This window comes from Schistocerca piceifrons, chromosome 3, assembly GCF_021461385.2.
Source record: "Schistocerca piceifrons isolate TAMUIC-IGC-003096 chromosome 3, iqSchPice1.1, whole genome shotgun sequence".
Taxonomy (NCBI): Eukaryota; Metazoa; Arthropoda; class Insecta; order Orthoptera; family Acrididae; genus Schistocerca; species Schistocerca piceifrons.
This window is the reverse complement of record NC_060140.1, coordinates 659,304,784-659,328,573: the sequence shown is the minus strand read 5'-3', so window position 1 is coordinate 659,328,573 and position 23,790 is coordinate 659,304,784. Positions and strand designations below refer to the sequence as shown.

General features: G+C 38.2%; 1 protein-coding gene across 1 annotated transcript in view; it reads right to left on the bottom strand.

The window, feature by feature from the left end:
- LOC124788945 (spondin-1-like) overlaps window positions 1–23,790 on the bottom strand; it is a 643,244-nt gene that overhangs the window by 141,914 nt on the left and 477,540 nt on the right. Inside the window, exons 12-13 of the mRNA XM_047256231.1 lie at window positions 21,435–21,599; window positions 2,965–3,099 (exon numbers count right to left, since the gene is read on the bottom strand). Of these exons, the coding sequence (XP_047112187.1) occupies window positions 2,965–3,099; window positions 21,435–21,599 (300 nt within the window). The remainder of the gene's footprint in view (window positions 1–2,964; window positions 3,100–21,434; window positions 21,600–23,790) is intronic.

Here is a 23,790-nt window from a genome sequence, read left to right as displayed (position 1 = left end):
CTCCAAATGACAAAATGACACAGTATGTAAATAAAATAGCAACAGTGAATTACAAATGAAAAATGACAATTGATAAACAAACTCATAGCAACCGGAATACCATAACAAAAACCAAAAATGCTAAGAACTTATGCACCAACATAACAGATAATACCCAATTTGCTTTGGTAATTACCACAACTTGTGTAAGAATTCATAAAACCATTTAAACTATTACACAATACAAATTGGTACATAATCTAATGAACCTTTAACTTCAAAACATGTATATGTGTAAACAGTCATTATCTTCTGAGAATTTGCAGCTCATCACATAGCTCAGGTGACAGTGTATTCACAATGCATTTTAAATTTTATTAATCTTGTTATGTTGGCTTGTAATCCAAGCATAAAATATTAAAATTGTGGATTAAATCAAAATTAGAACACTTAATTGGTGATATTAGCATACTTTTTGGATTTTTATAGCACTGTAACAATATGCAAAACTCAGAAAGTCACTTTCAGAGAAAAGTAAACAGTCTAAAATCATATTTTCTATAGAATTTCAAAACAATTGGTAAATTAATGTTCCTTGTACCGTTAAAAAACAAGAATGATGAATTATATTTTTACAGCTATTGATCATTGCACAGAAGCACAATTATTGTGTGTAAGTCACCAACACTTATTCTGTATTCAACATAAATCTGGTCATTCATTAGTGACTTGCATAAGGAGGTTTAAATGCAAATACCATACTGACTCTGAACTAAGTCTACCGTGTTTGACACTGACACACCAGAGAAGTGCAAGCTGTTTGAAAGTATCAGTATGCAGATGTGATTCCAAAAAGTTACTTATGTCATAGTGTTGCATAATATGTGCACTTCTGGTAAAATGTTCCTTACTCTTAAGTTGTATATGGGGAATCAGATCACAAAGTCACTTAAACTGACATGTGTCCTTTTTATTTCTGGCAAATGAATCCTTTATTATAGGAACTGCAACCCAGTGACTGCAAACTTGGAAGCAACTATGCAGTTTTGACATCTTCAAAACCTTCTAGAACAAATATACATACTTTGTGAGTACTCACTTTTTCTTGAACAGAGTCAGAATGAACATAACTGAACACTTGTCAGGAGTGACAGCAGGTGTTAATTTCAGGCACAATGAAAGAAGGTTAGATATTATGAGCTATCCAACTAAGTCCAGGCATAGATAACAGAACATATAAACATTCAGACAAGCATAACTCACACACATGTGGTGATTATTGTCTCTGGGCAGTAATAAGGTAGGCTTAGCACCGTGAGATGTCAGTGGCTTCGACTGCATGAGTTGTGCTTGTGTGAACATAAGTGAGTTCTGATGCTCATGTCTCATTAAAGATTAGTCCAGTAACTCACAATATCTAACAGCCTTCTGCCACTCAGCACCTCCTCTATGTGATGAGTAGCAGTCTATCCATTTCATACATTATATCTGGAATTGATGTCAGTCACGTTATACACAGCCATCCAATCAGCTACCTGTAAGGCTGCCTTGAAACTTTCTGTTGTGTTTCTGTTTCTTGATGCCACTTTGTGCTAATCAGATGCATTATTTAAAGTATGGCTACTTGTGCATTATGGCCAGAGAGAACATTCACTACTGGATAAATGTTTATGTCACTGTTTAAGTGTTCACCTACAACAATGCTGTCTTAATGTTCTGATGACATGTGTAATTGCTTGTGTGAAAATTAACTACAGGAATTGGGTTATAAGTGTTCAGTAATATTTCTAATTTCTTTGCCACCATTCACATGATATACCTTGTGGACTAGACAAGTGACAGAAGGCAATGCAGACAAGTGTTAACCTTGTTCACATACTTTTAGAGCTGCCAATCAAACCTGCACAGTATATATGGGTGGTCCTTATTTCTAACTGTGGTGGTGTTACTGTTCTCCCATCTCCAATTTACTCTCCTTGTTGTGCTATTTATGAAATTTACTTGTACCTAGATTTGATCACTGTCAAGATTTTGTAATTCATAACTGTCAAATCTGTTGTTCAAACAGTGTTTAACCAAAGTTTAAACTATTGTGTGCTGGATATCTATGTCATTAAATGAATAAAAATTGTGACCTTATGCTGCCATTGTCACTCTCCAACAGAAATTTAATGAAAATTGGTCATGAAAGAGGATAATCCTTCTGTTGCCTTAATACGAGACAAGGAAAAGGAAACAGAATATTGCAGTTGCTTTTTCTATCAATGATGATTTCGTTAAAGATATAATAGTGCCTAAGACTGGCCAAGGATGAAGCAAAATAGCCTTATCCATTTCAAACAAATGATACTTGTTTGTTTGAAGTGATTTGGAGAAACCATGGACCACCACTGTAGCCAAACAGTTAGCATCGCTGCCATGAGCATGGAAGGATCTGGAATGGGGTCCTCTCAGCCTTGTGAGGTCAAATGGGGAGTTGCTTCCATGAAGTAGCTGTGGCATCATCAGGATTCATGTTATGGTGGTATGACTGGAAGCATCGCTATATAAGTGATATACTAATCACATGTCCCATGGTCATATATTGCTGCTCATACTGTCTTGTGGGAAGCAACTGGCCTGTAGCAACACACCTAAGGTCTAATCCACAAATGGAGTTTACGTTTATGTTTTAGAGAAACCATGGAAACCTAAATCAAGAATGCAGACTGTGGATTTGAATCTTGCGTATCCCAACTCTAGTGTCTTCACAGATGTCCCACCCTAATGAGTATGAGGAAAGGAGAAATTTTGTTGGATACCTGTGCATATTCAATCCTTATACGTACAAGAGTGCTCATCGATTCTGGTCACAATCTCCATATTATAGCACCTGGAATGGTATTCTTTTGCTAAATATGAAGAAATCATGATCATTGTTTATTGAACAGCCTTATTATACTTTGTTGCAGAAGGCACTACACTTTTCTGAGCTAATTTTTGTACCGCAGTTTACATTCATCAGCTTGCTCTTGTCAGAACTGCTAGTAGAGTCTTCAAGTGCTATGTTGTAAGAAAGAATTCCTGACAAGGATACGCCGTACTGCTGCAATCGAGCTGAGATGTTAGTCTTCAGGTCCTCTTGTGTTTGAAAGCATGCACAGTGTATTCAGGTCACACTTAAGACATTGGAAAGTATTTTACATGAAATTTGTTACCAAACATTGAAGAATAACCATTAAACATATGAACTGTATAATAAGTATAGGAACAAAATTTCTCAGAACGGTATTGTAATAAAAATGTTGTTAGTCCACTTGCTATGCAAGATTAGTGTAACAACTCAAGATTTCAATAATTACCTCCACTCTCATGACTGCTACTGTGGTGTTATTTTATAAGCAAGCCTGTGATTGTCTGACTCACACCGAGTTAACAAAAGTCATGGGATAGTGATATGTACCTATACAGGTGGCAATGGTATCATGTACACGAGGTGTAAAAGAGAAGACTATTGGCAGAGCTGTTATCTGTACTCAGGTGATTCATGTGAAAAGGTTTCCAATATAATAGTGGTAGCAAGACAGGGATTAACAGACTCTGAATGTGGAATGGTAGTTGAGGCTGGATACATGGGACATCCCATTTTGGAAATCATTACGGAATTTGGCAGTTTGAGATTCATAGTGTCAGGAGTGTGCTGAGATACCAAATTTCAATCATTACTTCTCACCATGCACAATGCAGTGGCTGATGGCCTTCACTTAATGACCGAGAGAAGCGTTGTTTGCGTAGAGTTGCCAATGTTAACAGACAAGCAACTCTGTATGAAATAACCTCAGAAATCAATGTGGGATGTTCACCAAACATATCCATCATGATAGTGCAATGAAATTTAGCATAAATGGGCTATGGCAGCAGACAACTGACATGAGAGCTTCTGCTAACAGGGTGACATTGCCTGCAGTGCCTCTCCTGGGCTCATGGCCATATCAGTTGGATCCTAGATAACTGGCAAAATCATGGCTTGGTCAGATGATCCTGATTTCAGCTGGTAAGGGACAATGGTAGGGTTTGAGTGCTGCACAGGCCCCATGAAGCCATGAATCCAAGTTGTCAACAAGGCACTGTGCAAGCTGGTGAAGACTTCAGAATGGTATGGACTGGGTCATTTGCTCCACCTGCACTGATCACTGACTGGAAATGGTTATGCTTGGCTACTCAGAGACCACTTTCAGCCATTCATGGATTTCATGTACCCAAACAATGAAGGAGTTTTTGTGGATGCCAGTGTTCAATGTCACTGGCCTGTAATTGTTCACTATTGGTTTCAGAAACATTCTGGACAGTTTGAACAAATGGTTTGGCCACCCACTGAACATTTATGACACATAATCAAGATGTTAGTTCATGCACAAAATCCTGCACTATCAACACTCTCACAATTATGTGTGGCTGTGGAGGTACCATGGCTCAATATTTCTACAAGGGAGTTCCAATGGCTTGTTGAGTTCATGCCATGTTGGGTTACTGCACTATGCCAGGCAGAAGGAGGTCAGACATGATATTAGGAGGTATTCCATGACTATTGTCACCTCAGCATACATAATTGTGATCTCAAGCTGCCAGCAATTGTGTTGATGTATGTAGTTGTAGATGTGAGTGAAGACACCAAGCCCACTGGAAAATAAACAAGGTAAATGTCTCAGTAGTCTCTCATAATTGAAAGACCACTGCCATGAACCACTACAATTAAAGCTGTTGTCTTGTACAAAGTTGTTGTACATTTTGTTCTATACAGATTCTTTGATGACAGGTTGTAAAGTTGTGTTCATGAACTGCTGACTTTTTCAAATCTTGATTTTTAATGTGTCACTGGCGTTCTGCAGAATGTTTGCAAACTTTACAGATGGACTGACCATTATACTTTTCTCTGCACACATCAGGAATGTTACAATGTTCAGTCACTCCAAGATTCAGACTGTTCTTAAACCATTGCAGAATTTATTATCTTCTTGGTCATTTAGGAAATAATTGCTACATGGCCTTGCAGAAAGGAAGGCCTACAATAGGTAGCAGATGTTGCAATTGTTTAATATTGTGGTTTCATTTCTTGGAGAAGGCTAATTTCATATATCAATTTCCATAGTGGTTCTTCCAGAACATGTGCTTCACATGTCCAGTATTGGAAAGAAAATTGTTTTTATGAGCAACAGTTGTAGTTCTGTGTATCAATATATTGAAAACTGCTCTCTTCTGAGCTGGGCGACGGAAATTCTGTGTGTTGACTAACAAGTAAATGTGGCTGAGCTATCTATCTGATTTACGTTGAACTAAAATATCTAAAACTGATAAGGTTAGTTCTCTCTCTATCTTGAGTGAATTAAAAGATATTTACATGCCCGAGAGCGTGCTGAAGAGTTTCAACGCCGTGTGGCCAGATCATAAAAATGCTGCCAACAATCAAATGAAGAACAGTGAAGAGAAGTGGATAAAAGGTGTGCTCTTTAATATGTCCCATAAAGAAATTGCATACTCTATGGTCAGAATGTCAATAATTTCATAAAATTTTTTCATAAGAAAATAGATGGCCATCAATGTGTGATTAAACAATGTTTAAGTCTCAGGAGGAAAATGGTCTGCCAACAAGATTAATATATAGTCTACAGGAACTTTTGTATCCATAGAGGGATTGAAAAGTCATGTATTGAAGAAGTAGTTTAAAGAAGAACATGATACAACCTAAGAACACAGAAGATTTTATCTTCATGGTCATTAATTTTGTTAGAATTTTTTTTGTTTATAGACAGGACAAGCAACAGAACCAATGATAGATCTTAATGAAGTATCTGGTTTATGGATTTGAAATCCAGAAGTAAGGAATCAGGTAGTTAGACATGGCAGTCACAGTGTGATCATTGCATCTAGAAAGCCACTACAGCAACAGTCATGGCACTCAATTTCTTCTGGCAAAGACAATGGAGGCAATAATCTAAAACTCAAGTTTTTATTCTACTTTAAGATGGTATGAAGGACAAGAACATTTACGTAGTAAATTGTTTACCATTTGAACTAAATGCTGATATAATGGAAGAGATATGCTTATATCTACCATAGGTAAGAGATAAATATATTCTAAAACAATAAAACAATGTGAATAAATTTGTTCCAACTCTATTGTTGCATTTAACAGATAATAATACTTTAAAATGAGGTGCATCCAAAAATTAACAGGAGCTTTTGCTTTTTTTTTTGGAAAGCACTTTTTCAAAACCTAAAAACAGTTTTGGAACTCAATCTTTGGAATAGCTTACAGCTCTCTCAGTGATGGGCATTTAATCTCATATATGCTTGCAAAACAATGGCTCTAAGGTTTTCTTTATCTTTTTGAAACAGAAAAAAGTGACATGGAGCCCTGTCTGGTGAATACAAGGCTAAGACATAAATACACTATTGTTTTTGGTTAACAATTCATGATTAAACAATGAAGTGTCAGTAGGTGCAGCATTGTGGTGCAAAAGCGACAAATTGTTTGGCCACAAATCTGGGTGTTTATTTTTCTAATTTCTTCAAAAATGGCTCTGAGCTCTACGGGACTTAACATCTGAGGTCATCAGTCCCCTAGAACTTAGGACTACTTAAACCTAACTAACCTAAGGACATCACACACATCCATGCCCAAGGCAGGATTCGAACCTGCGACCGTAGCGATCGCGAGGTTCCAGACTGAAGCGCCTAGAGCCGCTCGGCCACTCCAGCCAGCCTAATTTCTCCACACAAACATCATTGAACTGGTAAATAATGTTTCTTATTGATCGTCTGATCTTGTGGCAAGAGCTCAGGGCACATAAAGCTGTTAAAATTGAAGAATGTAGTGAGCACAGCCTTCACATCAGGTCGCACTTGTTGAGCTTTTTTTTCAGTCTTGGTGATTCAGAATGCTTCCAAGGGGGATGACTGAGTTTTAGTTTTGATGTCGTAACTGTAAATACACTCCTGGAAATGGAAAAAAGAACACATTGACACCGGTGTGTCAGACCCACCATACTTGCTCCGGACACTGCGAGAGGGCTGTACAAGCAATAATCACACGCACGGCACAGCGGACACACCAGGAACCGCGGTGTTGGCCGTCGAATGGCGCTAGCTGCGCAGCATTTGTGCACCGCCGCCGTCAGTGTCAGCCAGTTTGCCGTGGTATACGGAGCTCCATCGCAGTCTTTTAACACTGGTAGCATGCCGCGACAGCATGGACATGAACCGTATGTGCAGTTGATGGACTTTGAGCGAGGGCGTATAGTGGGCATGCGGGAGGCCAGGTGGACGTACCGCCGAATTGCTCAACACGTGGGGCGTGAGGTCTCCACAGTACATCGATGTTGTCGCCAGTGGTCAGCGGAAGGTGCACGTGCCCGTCGACCTGGGACCGGACCGCAGCGACGCACGGATGCACACCAAGACCGTAGGATCCTACGCAGTGCCGTAGGGGACTGCACCGCCACTTCCCAGCAAATTAGGGACACTGTTGCTCCTGGGGTATCGGCGAGGACCATTCGCAACCATCTCCATGAAGCTGGGCTACGGTCCCGCACACCGTTAGGCCGTCTTCCGCTCACGCCCCAACATCGTGCAGCCCGCCTCCAGTGGTGTTGCGACAGGCGTGAATGGAGGGACGAATGGTGACGTGTCGTCTTCAGCGATGAGAGTCGCTTCTGCCTTGGTGCCATTGATGGTCGTATGCGTGTTTGGTGCCGTGCAGGTGAGCGCCACAATCAGGACTGCATACGACCGAGGCACACAGGGCCAACACCCGGCATCATGGTGTGGGGAGCGATCTCCTACACTGGTCGTACACCACTGGTGATCATCGAGGGGACACCGAATAGTGCACGGTACATCCAAACCGTCATCGAACCCATCGTTCTACCATTCCTAGACCGGCAAGGGAACTTGCTGTTCCAACAGGACAATGCACGTCCGCATGTATCCCATGCCACCCAACGTGCTCTAGAAGGTGTAAGTCAACTACCCTGGCCAGCAAGATCTCCAGATCTGTCCCCCATTGAGCATGTTTGGGACTGGATGAAGCGTCATCTCACGCGGTCTGCACGTCCAGCACGAACGCTGGTCCAACTGAGGCGCCAGGTGGAAATGGCATGGCAAGCCGTTCCACAGGACTACATCCAGCACCTCTACGATCGTCTCCATGGGAGAATAGCAGCCTGCATTGCTGCGAAAGGTGGATATACACTGTACTAGTGCCGACATTGTGCATGCTCTGTTGCCTGTGTCTATGTGCCTGTGGTTCTGTCAGTGTGATCATGTGATGTATCTGTCAATAAAGTTTCCCCTTCCTGGGACAATGAATTCACGGTGTTCTTATTTCAATTTCCAGGAGTGTACATGTTTAATTATCTGTTATAATACATTTCAGTAGTTCTGTATTGTCTGCCGCTCGTGGTCCCAGATTCGATTCCCAGCGGGGTCAGGAATTATTCACCTGCCTCGAGATGACTGGATGTTGTTGTGTCATCTTCATCATCATCATTCATCCCCATTATGATTCGAGGAAGGCAACGGCAAGCTACCTCCATAAGGACCTTGCTAGTATGGCGGTGCGGGTCTCCCACATTGCTCCCCTACGCTCTGTCAAGAAGCATGGGACTTCATTTCCATTCCAGTTCTGTATTGTTGTTGACTTCATTTAATAACTCCTGAGCGACTTGCATTTGCTGCTGTTATTGTCTGCAGTTCAACAACTCCAGAACAAATGAGCCATTTGATATACCAACACCATCAATGACTTTTATGTTTGTGATTCAACAATTGTTCATAATCATTTCATTAATTTTTTTGGATTTCACCAGTTGATGATGTGCTGGGGCATCCAGAGTTGCATGACCTTTTTCCAAATGCTTATATCACTCTAATCAGTGTTTTTATTCAGAGCAGATACTAAAAGCAATATTTAACACTTCTAAAACTTTGCTGCACTTTATGCTGCTCTTACAACAAAATTTAATAGAAATCATCTGATCCAACACATGTAACCTTTTTAACATATGACAATGTACTAACTATCTAATATGGCAAACACTGTATAGGTACTTTTCAGACATGTTTACCGAAAAACAAAAAAACAAAAAAAAAAAAAAAAAAAAAAACCACACACCATGAATTTGACAAACACATCATGCAAAATTAGGAAATGCCTGTTACTTTTTGAATACACTTTGTATGCCCCTTTCTCATTTGCCACTCATTGTTTACTTTTCATCAGAGCAGAATGTCAAAATGAAATTCATGATAAATATTTTAATCCAACATAAAAGTTTCTTACCCATGAATATATCAATCACCAAAAGTGCGCTTCTTAAATAATTTTTTTATAAAATTTTCATTATATTTTATGCAGTTGGTTCATAATGTTAAAGTTTTTATTGTTGTTTGTTGGTGATTATCTTTGACATAGTTTGTGTGATGGATGATATTTTGTATTCAATTTGTGTAAGTTGAATTTCGTTTGTAATAGCCAGTGGTATTTAGATTTTTTCTGAGTTTGCTGTATTAGGTCTTTGCTTTTGTTACAGAATAATAGTTTTAGATTTGTTGCTGTTGGGTAAGTATCTTGTTTCATATATCTTGTAAACTTGTCAGTATTGTAAGTAAAGCATTCTAATGATACATGGTATTTCACAGTTCAGTAACATGGTAGTGGAGCATGGTTCCATGTATCCTGATTGACATGTTTCATGGTTTACAGTTATTTGAAAAATGATATCTTCTCTCAATATGCTGGCCATGTGTCTGACTTGTTTTCTGGTATTTCTGCAACAGAGTAATCATGGAATTTCATGGTGCTGAGAAATTGCAAAAACACACTATGTGGAAGTATATGGTTCAAAATTTACTGGTTGTTTCCAAAGGATCTTATGAAGTTTACACAAACAGCTTTCTAAGACAAGAGTCATTGGAAAAGGATGAAGCAGCAGATTTGTGGGTGAAATTACTGGAATCATTAAACACGAAACAAAGCAAACTGCTCATGCTTTTCAATTGAGATGTTTTAGCTGTGAAGGGCGTAGCCAATTCAAAGGCTTATCATTTTATGTCAAACTGGATGATTCAGTTGTGATCATTAAGTTCCTGGAAAAAATGCTGGATAGTTACAATAGTCTCTGTCAGGCTTGATGTGTGGAACCAGAAGACCAACAAACATTTAATATGTTTGTAGGTATTTTAAAATCTGACGAAAGAGCTTAGCTCAGGGTTTGCTCTGTGCATGGTGATAACAAATACTAAAGGTGATTGTTATTATCAAGTGAAAGGATCTATCAAACTGATGCATCAAAAATGTCTGAAATAATGTTTTAGAGCTGCAGTTATGGAGGGACATATTAGAAAAGACTGTCTTGGCATAAAGAAAAAGTCAACATTAAAGCTTGTTTGCATACAATAGGCAATCTTTTCAGTAATCAAGCTCTTATTAGTGAAAGTCTGTATTCTAAGCTCTGTAAAAAGGCTTGGACTGTCTATTTGTGGGGTATATGACATTTAACATGTCATGGTGCATAGTTTTAAACATTTTTCACTTTTCCAGCACTTGTTGAAATCCAGGTCAGTAATAACTCCATCAGGAATATCACTTGAAGAAGAAGAGGGCTTTGGTAAATGGTGAGTGACATTCAAGTTACATGAAAATGCGCTGCATATGTGTAAATCTAGAAAGAAATTCTTTGACAAATATTGTAATTTAATGCATCCAAGGACAATGAATTTGCCAAAACAGTTACTATTAAGGAAAGAGGCATATGGTCTGTGCAGCTGTTCAAGATGTCAATTCAAGTGTACCAAATGGTAAAATCTTTTATTTCTGATGCTAAGCTGGCATCCATCATTCACTGCAAATCTGAGATCAGCAAATGGGTCATCAAAATAAATATCATGTCAATGAATTCCTGATGAGAAAGGAATCAGTGTGAAATTTAATGATGAGTTTTGTGGTTCATCTGTTAAAGGGAAGCAACACTGTGACAGTTTCCAGTCATGCCAGCAGTGTTCCAATGAATTTGGGGGAGTAATTCACGCAGATCTGTGTAGATCAACGGAAAACACATCTTTCAGGGGTTCAAGGTACTTCATCAACTTCACATGTGATTTTAGAAGACTTCACATGGTCAGTTGTCAAAATGTTTTCTTACTGATGGGCCTGCAGCACATATGAGGTTGAAGAATGGCATATTATATATATTCTTCCATGTTTTTGCTGAGATTGATATTTTATTGATTCATTACATTTACATCATGATGAGCTTGTGTCTGCCATTTTTACCTCAGCTGATCTTGCAAAGATGGTACAATTTTTTTGTAATGTTATACAATAAAAGTATATTGCTTAGGTCTACACTTTTTTGATTAAAAAAGACCACTCACTGCAAAGCTGAAGCATTGAGTCATCAATAGGCACATAGAAAAAGAAAGAAATTTCTTTAGTTTTTGGAGTAATTCTTTTTCAGGCTGGTCTGTGTACATGTGCATATGCACACACAAGAGCGTGCATGCAAAAACACCATATGCATGCATGCACACACACCTCTGCGTACGCACGCACGCACGGACAGGGCACCACGTGTACACACAATGCCAGTTGCATTCCTGCATTCCAGACAGTTGGTGGGTTAGGTTGTGGTGGGTGTTGTTTTGGGTGGGCTGAATAGAGGATGGGAGAGATGGGAGGCAGGGAGAGGGGTTTGGGGTGGGTGGCTAGCAGTTCGGAGGGAACTTTGTTCTTCTGAGCAATAGTTTGACAGTGGCCATTCACCTGGTGGATAGCTGGTTGGTAACCATACCAACATAAAAAGCTGTGTAATGTTTGCAGCTGAGTTGGAATATATGATGTGGCTTTCGCAGGTAGCCCAGCCTCTGACGCAGTACAATATGCCTGCGACAGGACTGGAGTAGGGAGTTCTGGGTGGCTGGATTTGGCTGGTCTTGTACTTTGGTCTTTCATGGAGAAATGATTCCTGCGAGTGGGAGAGGCATAGGATGGACTATTACATTGTGTAGATTGGATGGGTAATGGAACACCACTTTAGGAGGGGTGAGAAGGATCTTTTATAGGATGTCCCATGAAGGAGATGATGAGAGATAATTAAAGCTCTGATGAAGGATATGGTTTATCTGTTCCTATCCAGGGTGATACTGGGTAATGAGGGAGGCACTGCTTTGTTGCAGATTGTTGGGGTGGTGGGAGGGTTAAGGGTGTATGAGGATATGGCTTCGCAAATCTATTTGCAGACTAGGTTTGAAGGGAGTGCCTGTATGTGAAAGCTTTTGTGAGGCCTTCAGTGTACCAAGCAAGGAGTTCTCATTACTGCAGATACATAGTCCACGGGTGGCCAGGCTGTGTACAGTGCATGCCACAATATATTATGCTATAAAAGTATATCACTTATGTCTAAGTTAATGATTGTTTAGGTTATGTATTAATGTAGTTTACTGAATGGAACTTGCACCATTGTGCCACCTATATTCCATGGAGTGTTTGATATCCTATTTGCATGAATTGTGTTTCTGTGGCATTAGTGGCATCCATGGTGGCCACAAGGTATAGTACATGCTTGAGCCAGCTCTCAGTTCCTGACTGCCTGTGTTAATGACCACAGCATTGGATAAGAGCATAACTGGCAACGAGACAGAGTTAGTGTTGGCGAGGGTTGTAGGTTTCAATAGCTCAGCTGCAGTCTGTTGATATGCTCTGTGTCCTTGTGTTAGTAAGCACATTGTTGTATGTAGAGGCCTAACATTGTTGTGGTTATTGCATAGACCACAGTCAAAGTGCAGGCTTGCGTAATTTGTAGCATAGAGTAGTGGTTATTCAGTGGCCAGTTGTTCTCTATTTTATGTAGCTTCACCATTGTCAGCAAGGTGGTTAACAGTGCCTTAAAGTGGTGAAAGATGACTTGAAAATGTTTACTTCAAGTTATACAAAGGGAATGCTGATATAGCATGCTGCCATCAAGAAGTTGTGTGGTGTTGCCATTGTGGAATGCTGTAAGGACTGGTTACAACAGCAACGTGGGTTGTTTAAGTCTATTATTTGTGAAGAAGTGTTATAACAGATACCTGCCATCGTAAAGTGATGAAAATGACCATTACCAAGTTGGTGGTCACCACTCAAGAGTGTGGTATGTGTCGATTTTCTTGGTGTTATTGGATTAATCAAAAAGGGAAGAACTAACGTGCTGGTGAGGTGGTCTGGTTTCCAAAACAATGAAACTTAGAGTGTGGAACATTGACACATCCCTATGACATGTTGTCGGATGGTTAGACTGTACCCATCAGTGCAGGACATTGTGAGATCAGCTGCCTTGTTTGCAGTTGGCATTGGTTTTGTAGGTAATTATAATGGTGATTGACTGTAACTATTGTTCTGTTTATGGTCACACTGTCTTACATGACTTGTTCTGCACAGTGCCCTACAGTCAATCACACTAAAGCCTGTCCTGTTTTTGTCCTTGCTTGCATGGCCAGTCCAATTATGGTTAAGTTTATTGGCATCTGTAGCTGATTTTGTGGGCATACAGGTCAGCTTGTGTGGCGGTAACTTATTTGTATTTGAGCAGAGTAGCTATGAGTCTTAAACTTTTTCTAAAGTATAGTAAGTTTTAAAAATTTTGTTGCTAAAGCTTTAGCTCTGGTTCCCCTGCCATTTAAGTTGTTTTATTGATAAAATTAAGCCCTGGTATTTAAGTTGCCTGCTGCCATTGAGATATGTGATACATAAACATATAGTAGTGTTAAGTTGTTGAGTTCCTGGCATTGGCATCACACACCAGAGGCCTTAAGGGGCATACTTGTACCATTTTAAGGAGGGCAGATTCAATAATATTTATCTGTTTATTGAAGTTTAAGCCCTTCTGTTTATTTTAAAGGAACTTTAAGTTTTTTTGTTGCTGTCTACATCTACATCCATACTCCGCAAGCCACCTGACGGTGTGTGGCGGAGGGCACTTTGAGTGCCTAAATCGGTTCGCCATTCTATTCCAATCTCGTATTGTTTGTGGAAAGAAAGACTGTCGGTATACCTCTGTGTGGGCTCTAATCTCTCTGATTTTATCCTCACGGTCTCTTCACGAGATATATGTAGGAGGGAGAAATATACTGCTTGACTCCTCGGTGAAGGTGTGTTCTCGAAACTTCAACAAATGCCCATACTGAGCTACTGAACGTCTCTCTTGCAGAGTCTTCCACTGGAGTTTATCTATCATTTCCGTAATGCTTTCACAATTACTAAATGATCCTGTAATGAAGTGTGCTGCTCTCCGTTGAATCTTCTCTATCTCTTCTATCAACCCTATCTGGAAAGGATACCACACTGATGAGCAAAATTCAAGCAGTGGGCGAACAAGTGTACTGTAACCTACTTCCTTTGTTTTCAGATTGCATTTACTTAGGATTCTTCCAATGAATCTCAGTCTGGCATCTGCTTTACCTACAATTAATTTTATATGGTCATTCAATTTTAAATCAATCCTGATGTCTACTCCCAGATAATTTATGGAATTAACTGCTTCCAATTGCTGACCTGCTATATTGTAGCTAAATGATAAAGGATCTTTCTTTCTATGTATTTGCAGCACATTACACTTGTCTACATTGAGATTCAATTGCCATTCCCTGTACCATGCGTCAATTTGTTGCAGATCCTCCTGCATTCCAGTATAATTTTCAATTGTTACACCCTCTCAATGCACTACAGCGTCATCTGCAAAAAGCCTCAGTGAACTTCTGATGTTATCCACAAGGTGATTTATATATATCGTGAATAGCAATGGTCCTACGACACTTCCCTGTGGCACACCTGAAATGACTCTTACTGCAGAAGACTTCTCTCCATTGAGAATGACATGCTGCGATCTATTATCTAGTAACTCTTCAATCCAATCACACAATTGGTCTGATAGTCCATATGCTCTTACTTTGATCATTAAACGACTGTGGGGAACTGTATCAAATGCCTTGCAGAAGTCAAGAAACATGGCATCTACCTGGGAACCCATGTCCATGGCCCTCTGAGTCTCGTGGACGAATAGTGTGAGCGGGGTTTCACATGATCGTTAATGGAAATACTTTCCTTTGCCTTTTTTTGAATTAAGATATCAGAAAATGTGATATGAAATGGGACAACCACATGAGGATTGTGGTAGGGAAGGCAAATCACCAGTTTCAGTTTATTGGCAGAATTTAGGGAAAGTGTGGTTCATCTGTAAAGGAAACCACATATAGGATGCTAGTGCAACCAATTATTAAGTCTGCTTGAGTGTTTGGGATCCATACCCAGTTGGAATAAATAAAGACATCGAAGCATTTCAGAGGCAGGCTGCTAGATTTGTTACCAGTAGGTCTAAACAACATGCAAATGTTGTGGAGATGCTTCAAGAACTCAAATGGGAATTCCTGGAGGGAAAGTGATGTTCTTTTCAAGGAACACTATTGAGAAACTTTAGAGAACTGGCAGAACAATTCTGCTGCAATGAATATAAATTTACTGTAAGGATCCCGAAGATAAGATATGAGAAATTAGGATTTGTATGGAGGAACAGGAAAGAAAATTACCAATTGTGGTACAGGGTACCCTCCACCATATGCCGTATGGTGGCTTGTTGGCTGTGTATGTAGACACAGGTGTAGATGGATACTGAAACATAAACTAAACACCCATTAACACAGACATAAGCAATATACTCCTGCTGCATAATATATTGTGGTGTATGTTAGAGAACAAACAACTACTAACCCAAATGTAAGCATTATATGTTTATCATATAATAGCATTAAAAAAAAAATCGAGCATTTCAGGATCACTTGCAAATAGTAAAAATTGCTGAAATGAACTCTTCATGATGTAAATATAATGAGTTAATAAAGTGTCAATTGCAGCAAAAGCTTGGAAGATATTATATGATAATATGTCCAAAAGATACAATAATGTTACAGATATTTAAAATCCAGAGTGGTTATCCATTTATAATTTTTCATTGTGATGATGGTCATAAATTTGACAATGACAGGATTTGAGATCTTCTGAAATCCAATGGTACAATGTTGCTTATTGTAAATCCCTATACACATAATTAAAACAGCTATGCTGAATGTACAAATAGCACAGTTGTAGAAGTTGCACAGACAATGCCCTTGTCAAATGCGCTTCTAAAGCCTTTATGGACAGAAGCAGTTAATACTGCTCTGTACGTTATTAATTGAACTGGGCCATCAGTGTTGGTGAAAGAGTCTGTATCAAGTTTCTTGTGGTGGCCATTTTTACAGAAGCTATATATAAATTGCAGTAGTTTAAAAGAAAAATGCCTTTTGCATGTCACGCATCAATTTTTTTATATTATTTGTACACCTAGGTGCATTTCACCTCATTTACAAGTTGTCTTCAGTGTGTCTCAAGACCCACGATTGTCGCATACTGTATTTTCAAGCTGATTCAAACACTACACATCAACAATGCAGCCACTGAGCAACCATCCTGTGTCACAGTTCACAAGACAAGACAATGATATCAGTGTTGGGTGTACAGTGTTTCATAATTGACTCTGCAACAAACCACATTCATGAAATGTGTAAGTGACACTCATCAGTGTAGTGCTCCAAAAGTGAACAATAATGTCAAACAATGGCCTACTACAAATGATTTACTGTGTAACTTTTTGCCATCCTGCTCTGCATGAAATCTGGCATACACTGAGCCACTACTATCCAACAAGTCAAATCAGTGACCGTTCGCTCTGGCTGATGTGTCTTCAAAGCTGTAGGCAAATATCATTCATCCCATTGCAAAATCTTTGAATGTTTATATCACATCCCCACTATGCCTCTTGATCTGGTGAGATCACTCTCCAAGCCCAATGGCTACTGAGATATATTCTTTCAGTCTCTGACTGAGTAACATGGTGGGTAGAGGCCAGACCTCTCAGGGACATCACGGCAGAATCAGCCACTAAGACTTTCATTGATATATCGCTTTCTTGGTTTGGAGGCCTGTGTCTATCACCACCAACCAAGTTTGGCAATTTGAATTGGCCCTATTCAGTGAACCATGCAATCTTTGCAGCACTCAGCAATATTGGACATCTGCCTACCACCTACAGAGAAATGGCCTTGTCGAATGGTGCCACTGTACCTTGAAAAACAGCACTTATGTCCAATGGAGGCCAATGGAGCAAAGCCCTGTCTCAGGTGCTATTAAGTGTGTGCTAGGCACACAAAATGACTTAGGGGCTTCTCTGGCAGAGATTCTGTATGGCAAAATACTCCTTTCCCGTTGATTTTGTGCTTCAACAACCACTTGTTGCAACCACAGATCTACCAGCCATTGTCGCACACATCAAATGCCATACAATGTACCCCTGCATCCCTCCTCCACAGCTGTAGACTGTGCCAAAAACCATGATACAGAAGAGGCTGGCTGATAGCGATTTCATTATGCCCTGCAATGACACAATCCGTTTGGCTATTCACACGGAGTACAAGGGCCCATTCAAAGGGCTTAAATGAATGGTATTTACTTTTGAGATATGAGAGTACTGCGAGCCTATGTCAGTAAATATAAGCTGTCTCAAGCCCATGTGGACCCTCATCCACTGATGATGCACCACTTCCTTTATGCCAACCAGCCTCACCCGTTGCCACTCAGCTGGGCTGCCTGACTGTACACACCAATGCTTCCAATCACGTCAAGGTGTGCCTCGAGATCCAGAACTTTCTGCCCAAAGACCTGATTGTTCAATTAGTTGACAACTGTCTGGTTGTTGAAGGACAATACCGAGAATAGCACACCGAGGATGGTTTCATCTCCCGACATTGCAAATGTATCTCTATGCTGCTGAATGATGTGGACTTTGCCACTTTTACATCATGGCAATCATCAGACAGATACCTTGTTATCACTGCTCCCAAAACACTGCATTCACTCAGTACCTCTGAGGACTCCGATGTTACCACTTGCAGACTGACCCCTATGAACTCTCGTCCAACAACCGACACTTAAGACCACTGCTGCTATGGCTTGATTTGATGACCACCCATACACTTTCAGGGCTGTTAGCCCTACATGATGATATGGGAACCACTCCTGTATGTGGATGCCCTAGCCAGCATAAACACTGCTTTGCTGCTTTGACAGACATCTGTAATGACTTTCACCTCACTGCGCCTCACCTGCCACACAGGTGTCACACTATTTTAGAATGATTGGATCACAGTAGTCAACCCCCCCCCCCCCCCAACCACCACCATTATTTTCAGTACAGGGATATTTGGTAATAAAGAGTGTACTATCTCATATTGAGATATCCTGGGGTAGGGCACTACAGGTTATAAATTTAAAACAATTCATTTAAGTTTTTACAATAAAATGCAATGTTACTTACAGATTAGCTTCCAGTTCAGCTAAAACACCTTTTTCTCATCTGGATAACTGGTTGAAATCTTGCAGTTTCTCTTACAGTCACTATTTTCAAAACACAGCACTGTAATTGCCATTTTCTGTGTCTAGAGTGTCATTTGTTCCAACCTACATCCTCAGTTATTTGCTGGAGGCATTCTAGTCTGTCTTCTTCTACAGTTTTTAGCCAGTACAGCTCCCTCTAGCACCGTAGGAATTGTTCTCTGATGATGTAACAGATGCCCTATCATCTTGTCCCTTCTTTTTGTCAGTGATTCCTATATGTTTCTTCTCACACCTATTCTGCAGAGAACCTCCTCATTCTTTACCTTATCAGTTCACCTAATTTTCTACATTCTTCAGTTTTTGATTTTACTGTTTTTTGTTTGACTGTGTTTGTGTGTGTACTCTTTTTATATTTACTTTTTAACTTTTTGTTATTATTTTATCTATTTATTTTTATTATTATTTTTACTTCTTATTTGTTTAGTCTTTAATTTTTCTATTTTTATATAGTTAGGAGAGAGTACAAACTGGTCATGTTTAAGTACTGAAAAATAAAAAGAACCTTACAACTGAAGCAGTATGTTCAACCCCTATGTAGGAAAGGAATAGGATGGGATTTGTGATCAACCATTGGGATTTGGTACTTTTTATGATCAGTCTGTGTAAACAGTGAGTGGTTAGTCATATTCACTTGGTCATCTAGTAGTAGCTTCTTTTTCAGCCTTTGTTTTGTGTATGCATTATTTTTCTTGTAACGTTAGGTAGTGTCTTTCATTATTTTTTCTAGCTGTTGTCATATCTTCCTCTCTTGTATTAGTTTTGTGATTATTTTCTCTTAAATGTTCTGAAAAAGTTGAATGATTTGTCCTGTTTTTCCATGCTATGGTATGTTCTTTGTGCTGGATCTCAAATGTTCTGCTGGTTTGTCCAACATACCTTCCACTACATGCGTTGCATTGTATAGTCCTGCTTTCTGGTAGATGTGTGTGTGTCTTTGTTCATTTTTAGAATGTACTTTTGGATTGAACTGTTTGTTTTGAATGCTATGTTTATGCTTTGTCTTTTGAAAATGTTATTTCCTGTGTGAGTTTGTGCTTGTATGTCAATATTTTTCTTTCTTGTTTTCATGTACTCTTTGTGTCATTACTGCTTGTTTGTGTGGTGTTTTATTGTGCTGTTGTTTGTGACTGAGTATGTATGATGTTTATTGACTGTATTTATTATTTATTTTATGTTTAATTTTTTGACAATATTACTGTTGTACCCATTGTTTATTTCTATTTGTGTGATGTTGTCCAATTCTGTGCTGAGTGGTACTGTGTTGAGTCTATGAAACATGTTTCTGAGTGATTCTTATTTCTGTGGGTGTGCATGGTTTGAATCTGATGTATGACTGTGTCGGTTGTTGTAGGTTTACAGTAAATTTCAAATCTACTTTGACTGTTTTCTGTTTAATGGTTATGTCTAAAAAGGTTATGTGGTTGTCATGTTCTTTTTCCATTGTGAATCTTATCAGATAGTAACTTAATGTTCATAAACATTGCGGTTGTTGTAGGTTTACAGTAAATTTCAAATCTATGTTGACTGTTTTCTTTTTTAATGGTTATGTCTAAGAAGGTTATGTAGTTGTCATGTTCTTTTTCCATTGTGAATCTTATCAGATAGTAACTTAATATTCATAAACATTGGACTATGTAACAATTTATGACATGTTTAGAAAAGCAGAAGTAAGTATAGGAACTATGAATATTGTAAGAGGGATGTTTATTTTAGTAAGAAATATTGTACAAACACTTGATGACATTAATACAATGTATATTGTACTACGGATGAATAAATAAATAAATCTTTTTGTGTATTGTGTTGTATCTGCATGCAACTTGTCAATTTTTGCTGGTGGTTCATCAGTTAATTAAAGGATATTGTCCCTGTATCTGAGCCAAAAGGTATGTTGCAATTCTTTATGATAACATTTTTAAAAATGAGGCCTTCTATATAGTTTACGAAAAGGTTTACTAGGGCACCTGACACTGGTGCCCATCTTCTTATGAACAGTATTCAGAATTAAATTGAAAGCAGTTCTGGTCTGTTATCAGTTTCAACAACTAGCATATTTCTTTGATGTTTTCCTCTGGAAGTTAAGTTTTTTCTACGATTTCTTTTGTTTCTGCTACTGGTATGTTACAATACATATCTTCTATGTCAAAAGAGAGATGAGTAGATGGGTCCAAGTTTTTTAGATCTTTTATGAGTGGTATTAACTACAAGGTGTTCCTTATAGTTCTATCATCTTATGTTTTATGGTTTTCAGATAGTAACACTTACTAGACATCATACTTCATCTACTGAAAAGATTCTTTCTGTGTACTGAAAACAGGCTTGAATACAGATGAAATTTTAATCAAGGTATCCCGTGGGCAGGGAAATTCTGGAGTATCAGTTTGGTAAAGTTAATCCAAAGTGTTCATGCTGTAACACTTATCATGAGCCATTGTGTAAAAAGAAATTACCTCAGCTGAAGGATGTTAGTGTGTGCCACACATGTTACATCAGTGTGTAGTTATGACAATTTTATGGTGGCAACACTGATTTTAATCATCTAAAATTTTCAGCCAATGTTATTGTTATCATATTTCTTTTTTAACTACAAAAAGTAAATAAACATTTCAGAAATTTAATCTTTTAAGTTAGTCATTGATAACATAATAATGAAAAGTTTAAAATCATCCAGAGATGTAATGGATGTGTACCTGTAAATGGAATTACTAGCTTAGATGAAAAATAAATAAATAAATAAATAAAATATATGTATGAAAGATATCAATTTGCCAACAGTTGTATTTACATTTATGGGGTCTCACTTGCTTGTTAGGTAAATCTTAAGAAGCTAACTGATGTTTCACTCAGCTTGAGATGAAGTTCTACTGATTTTCATATACAGTACTGTATTTATTTGCATGTGAACTCTATAAGTAACAAGGAAGGTATCAATAAAATGTTGCTTATTGTTACTTACCCATGTTAGACATACATACTTCTTCACATTCTTCTTTGGTTTCAAAATTATTCCTATTTCCTCGGCAGCCACCATATCTGAATTCTGTACATTCTTCTCCATCAAAAAACCAGCGAATATATGTTCCTCGACAAGAGCCTGATCTTTTCGGTCGCTGGCAGATTTCTGGAGACATTATAATGGTGTTTTACATGTAAACAAGTAATTTAATATGTAGAAAAAAAGTTTACATCTTACTGACTGGAAGTAGGTACTATCATTTTGGAAAACTCTCATATTAGTATAATGTGCAATAACACTTTTGAATTTATTTATGTAACAATTAGAACTTTGAAAGTCCAATATTTTTTTATCTCCATGCTTAAAAGTAGGTGATCAAAATGAAGAATAATTCATAGCTATCTGCGGATTGACCAACTGAGGTTAAGGCTGCGGTCACAGTGGAACCAATTTTGGAGTGCGCCGACGACCAACATCAGTTGAAGACAGCTGATCGTTTCAAATCAGTACGCCACTACATTCGTGGTCACAATGTAGCAGACCTCATAGTCCAAACATACATATTTTGGATGAAAACCGGTGAAAGTCAAATCAGTTTTTTTTTTTTTTTTTTTTTTTTTTTTTTGTTGTTGTAATGGCCGACATAACAGGAAACTTGAATTGTGAGAAACTGATAAGTTTAGACAAAGGCAGAGTTTGTGGCATCCTGAACATAAAAAATAACATAACCAGGATAGTGGGATACAGTTTGGAATCTATGGAATGAAATTGCAGGTTTATTGGAAACCACAAGTGGGCAAAATCTTTATCAGAAATTTTAGATGTGGATTATAACCTGGAAAAATAATTTATCAAATGACAAAGATGGCTTATCTTTTGCTTAAAGTTACTGAAGTGGATATTTTTGGGTTGTGGTATGTGTACATCAGCTGTCTACAAGTTATTATCATGCTTACTGGTGTTGTTCTAATGGCAATAGGGTGGTGATTCTGTTACATAAAGTTGTTTGCAAATGTGGTATGTTTTATGTGTTCAGAGTGTCTTACACTAAACTTTATGTTTGTCTTTCACATGTATATTGAATGCCAGTCATTGAAGGTTACTTGACGTACGCCTTGTAACGAAATAGGCTGTATAGGGTCATGTGGAATACCCAATATGGCAGGTTTTGAAGTATGCGGTACACAGTAAAACAGATGTGGATAGTGTATAACGACACTTAGTGAATAGTGTCACTTATAGCAACAATGTGAAATAGTTTAAACGAATATATTAAAATGTGTCACAGACCAATTAATGTAGGTTCTTAATCAGGTAAAGTAAAGTACAGTTAGGGTAAGTCATTATCACTTTGATATGAATTTCGGGATGTTTTGAAGAGGAAGAACAAGTTCTGGAATTAGTGTTAATAGTGTATAAATGATAGTAACCTTTTTAATTCAGTTTTGTAATTATAGCTCAACTAGTAAAATTCATTGTTTACCATAACACAAATTAACTATGCAAACCATTAATTTTGGAAAAGCTTAGCATTTATGTTTCTTTGCAAGTCAGGACAACATATTCTTATGGAAATCACCACCTAAAAATCAGTGATTTAACTCGTAATTAATGTTTCTGGTACATCCTATAGAGAAATTCAGTGCAATGTCCACATATTATGAAAACTAGAGAATATTCGTTAAACTGGAGATGATTCAGAAAGACAATTTGTATCATAAATAATGTTAGAATGATTCATTAATTTTTTGTAACGCGATTTACAGATTTTGTGTTGTACATAACTATTCCCCATTTTAGCCTTCAAATGTTATAAAAGTAATTTTGAACGTTTGAATTGTAATTTTAATGTTGTAGAAATATTACCAGCTCAAATTTACTAAAATCGCATGATTAATTAAATTACGCAAAGATATTCGAGAATGTTCTGGACTGAATAATAAGAACTTAATTGGTAGCTGTACGTATGTTTCAAAATTGCACTTGTAAAAGATCGTTAATTTCGGAAATGTGTATTGCCATTGTACTCGTTTTAATTTCTACTAAGACTCTATGATCTCCGTTTTCGCTAGATTAACTTATGATAATTGTAACATGAAACATGAAATAACATAATAATGTCTAAGTACGTCATTGTTAAACTTGTATAAATACACCTTGCACAAAAGCCTTGGAGGGGTGTGGAGTGTGGTTGGAGTAATATCTGATGAGTTCCGGTTCCTGGGAAGTTGTGGCAGTCAGCTGTCCTGTATATGTGTGTAATAAAGAAGTGTTGACAACAGATTAATTGGTGTACGTGTGGTAGCGACCCAAGACTTTCTGCAGCGAAGTTATCTCCTCCAAAAATGTAAAAAAT